The sequence below is a fragment of the Penaeus japonicus genome, unplaced genomic scaffold (genome assembly GCF_977035675.1).
Source record: "Penaeus japonicus unplaced genomic scaffold, GWHDUDI00000001_assembly GWHDUDI00000006, whole genome shotgun sequence".
NCBI lineage: Eukaryota > Metazoa > Arthropoda > Malacostraca > Decapoda > Penaeidae > Penaeus > Penaeus japonicus.
In genome coordinates, this window is record NW_028234408.1 from 18,772,254 (window position 1) to 18,774,753 (window position 2,500).

Genomic DNA, 2,500 nt, shown 5'->3' on the forward strand with positions numbered 1-2,500 from the left:
ACTCTATTTTTGTAAACATGTAATGCCTCAACAGCTGACTGCCCTCTCAGGCTGATAGTCAATTTTATAGGAAATACAATGTATAACATGAGGACATGAAAGGAAGGGAAAAGAGAAAATAGCAATGAGAGATGAGGACAAAATAGTTTTCATTTTTAGGGATTTCAGACATTAGAACACCCTTACTTCAAAACAACTTCCCAAATGATTACTTGTGATCATAGAAACATGTTTTCCAAGTAGAAGATTTTATTTACAATATGCAATTTACAAGTTCTTCTAATAGTTGCCTCTACACAGTATCAAGAACCTAACCATATCATCTGTTACATCAAAATCATGCTAACATTTTTGGCATTAAAATAAAAGAATTTACTAAACAGCATTAAGAAAATACTTGATTTATTTATGGTGAATTTACATTAACCTTTTTTTTTTCATGGAACCTATCTATTTGTTTTTTACTTAACCCATTAACGACGGAGCTATTTTGGCTCTAAATGGTTGAAACACAGGGATGTTTCAAACACATAAGCCTAACACCTCAGGATTCTCACCCGCACTGGCCGTGGCCAAGAGTTATACACCCAATCACCCGGCATGCCGGCCAGGAGGATAAACGTGACAAAATATTTCGTCCCCGTCGGCTGACCCTGCCACCACTTGATGTGATATCTTGTCACCCGTCGTTAACGGGTTAAATACTGTATATTTCTATTATAATGTAAGTGTTTTGATTGAGCTTACTTATATAGCTACTGTATAAATTTGACATTAGATACTGTAAAGTAAGTGAACTCTATTTACAAAGTATAATGGCCTTATTGAAATACAATAGCACTTTTATTACTTATACCACTGTGGTTTTACTGATCAGCATCAAAGAAAAACTAACATTTTGATGGCAAAAAATTGATACATATAGTCAGAAAATAGCATTTTATGCTTTTATATATATATATTTTTTTTTTGTGCAATATAGGGTGTTTTTATCTATTCTTTCGACTACTATGATGATGTACTAATTGGTGAGGTGTGTAACTTGACAGCAGTGCCATTAACACACCGACATTGCAACAAAAGAAAGCAATGCTCTCTAGCCATAATGGGATAAATGCATTTACTGCATGAAACTCAAGCAAATATGCTGGAAGAAGCCATGATGCTTGAGCTGCCACCCAGAGTACAGTCAATATCACTGCCTTTTGTTTTGTCATTACTAAGCGAGGTACAACTAGGGGCAGCAAAAGTAAGTACCACAAGAAATACTGAGAAGTTACAACTTTATTGAAAGTGACAAAAGCAACAGTTTGGGTAAACATGGCAAATGGTACATCCTGTCGGTGGCAGAATTTATATCCCAATGCTATCAGGAGAATGAGCTGTGGCCCAAATGTGGCAACATTCAGTCCTGGAATATGATAATCTGCTGCAATGTACAGTAAGTAAAAATATATTGAAAAATTATGCCGTGTGTCAGTTCTAGAAAGGTGATACAAGAAAGCTTCTTCAATGTACTGTTCACCATACAGCACAAAGCCTAAACCTGTTAACCCAAAGAAGGAAATGGTTGCCCCAATAACTAATCTCATCTTCGTGTAATTTGGCAACACTCTCTTAATCAGTGAATCACTATGAGAATCATTTGTTAGTGACATATACAGTGGGATACAATAGATAATGGGATAGAGTTTAAAGTGAACAGATATTCCATAAAAGAGGCCCGCAAGAAGACTGAACCGCAACTTTAGCATATACACTGTTATTAAGACCAGGACAGCCATAACAGATTCTGCACTGCCACGTGTCGATACACCAATTACCAAAGGATTATACAACCATAAAAATGAACACCTAAGAGCTGTTAACTTAGTCTGTCCATCAATTAAAAGTATCTGATAAATCAGTTTTGATGCAACACAGTCTAGAAAAGAGAACATTAACTTGCCAAACAGGAAATGCAAATTTACATTAGGCAAAAGCATCCATGCTAGAAAAGGAGTGTATCTATATGTATGTCTATCAAACGGACTACCTCCTGCTGCCACTTCATGTGCAGCATCTGAGAAAACATGATAGTCAATATCTGTATACTTGAGAGCATGTGTCCTGTCATGATGCTCTCCATAGACAATGAACATAAAACGAATTAAGAATCCCAGACTCAAATGGATCTGAATTCCTTCTGTTGATCCAAAGCGAGAATTTCTGGTAGCCAAAGCCATACTTGAGATTTCACAAATCACTATTCCAGTGTGAAACTTCAATCCCAATTCAGGTGTTACATGCATAAAATGCTGTACAGTCTTTTGGTTTTAAATAATATTACCAAATAAAATATCTTTTTTATTCCAGTATCTTGCAGTATCTAATCTGTATTTTTTATTCAAATTCTAGTTTTCATTTTTTTGGCAGATTCTACAATACACTTTTTAAATGCCTCAAATTCTTGAGCACAATCTCCTTTTAGTACATTGCCCTTCAAAGCTACACAACGTGC

General features: G+C 35.6%; 3 protein-coding genes across 4 annotated transcripts in view; all 3 read right to left on the reverse strand.

Annotated features, from left to right (window-relative positions):
• Positions 1-231: 231 nt before the first annotated feature.
• Positions 232-2,291, reverse strand: PIG-M (Phosphatidylinositol glycan anchor biosynthesis class M). Its single transcript, XM_043015383.2, has one exon. The coding sequence runs from the start codon at positions 2,289-2,291 to the stop codon at positions 990-992; it is 1,302 nt and encodes a 433-aa protein (XP_042871317.2). The 3' UTR covers positions 232-989.
• The window catches only part of LOC122252751 (uncharacterized), a 14,546-nt gene continuing 12,277 nt past the window's right edge, over positions 232-2,500 (reverse strand). For both annotated transcript variants that reach the window (XM_086537701.1, XM_086537702.1), the window contains exon 3: positions 232-2,500. This exon is cut by the window's right edge and continues 278 nt beyond it. The gene's annotated coding sequence lies outside the window, so the exon portion shown is untranslated.
• Positions 2,334-2,500, reverse strand: part of LOC147471681 (uncharacterized) — a 251-nt gene continuing 84 nt past the window's right edge. Inside the window, exon 1 of the mRNA XM_086537703.1 lies at positions 2,334-2,500. This exon is cut by the window's right edge and continues 84 nt beyond it. Within this exon, the coding sequence (XP_086393829.1) occupies positions 2,387-2,500 (114 nt within the window). The 3' untranslated portion in view covers positions 2,334-2,386.

Bases quoted from the DNA above. Each gene is read 5' to 3' on its own strand.
- PIG-M (XM_043015383.2), bottom strand. From the start codon at position 2,291: ATGCATGTAACACCTGAATTGGGATTGAAGTTTCACACTGGAATAGTG.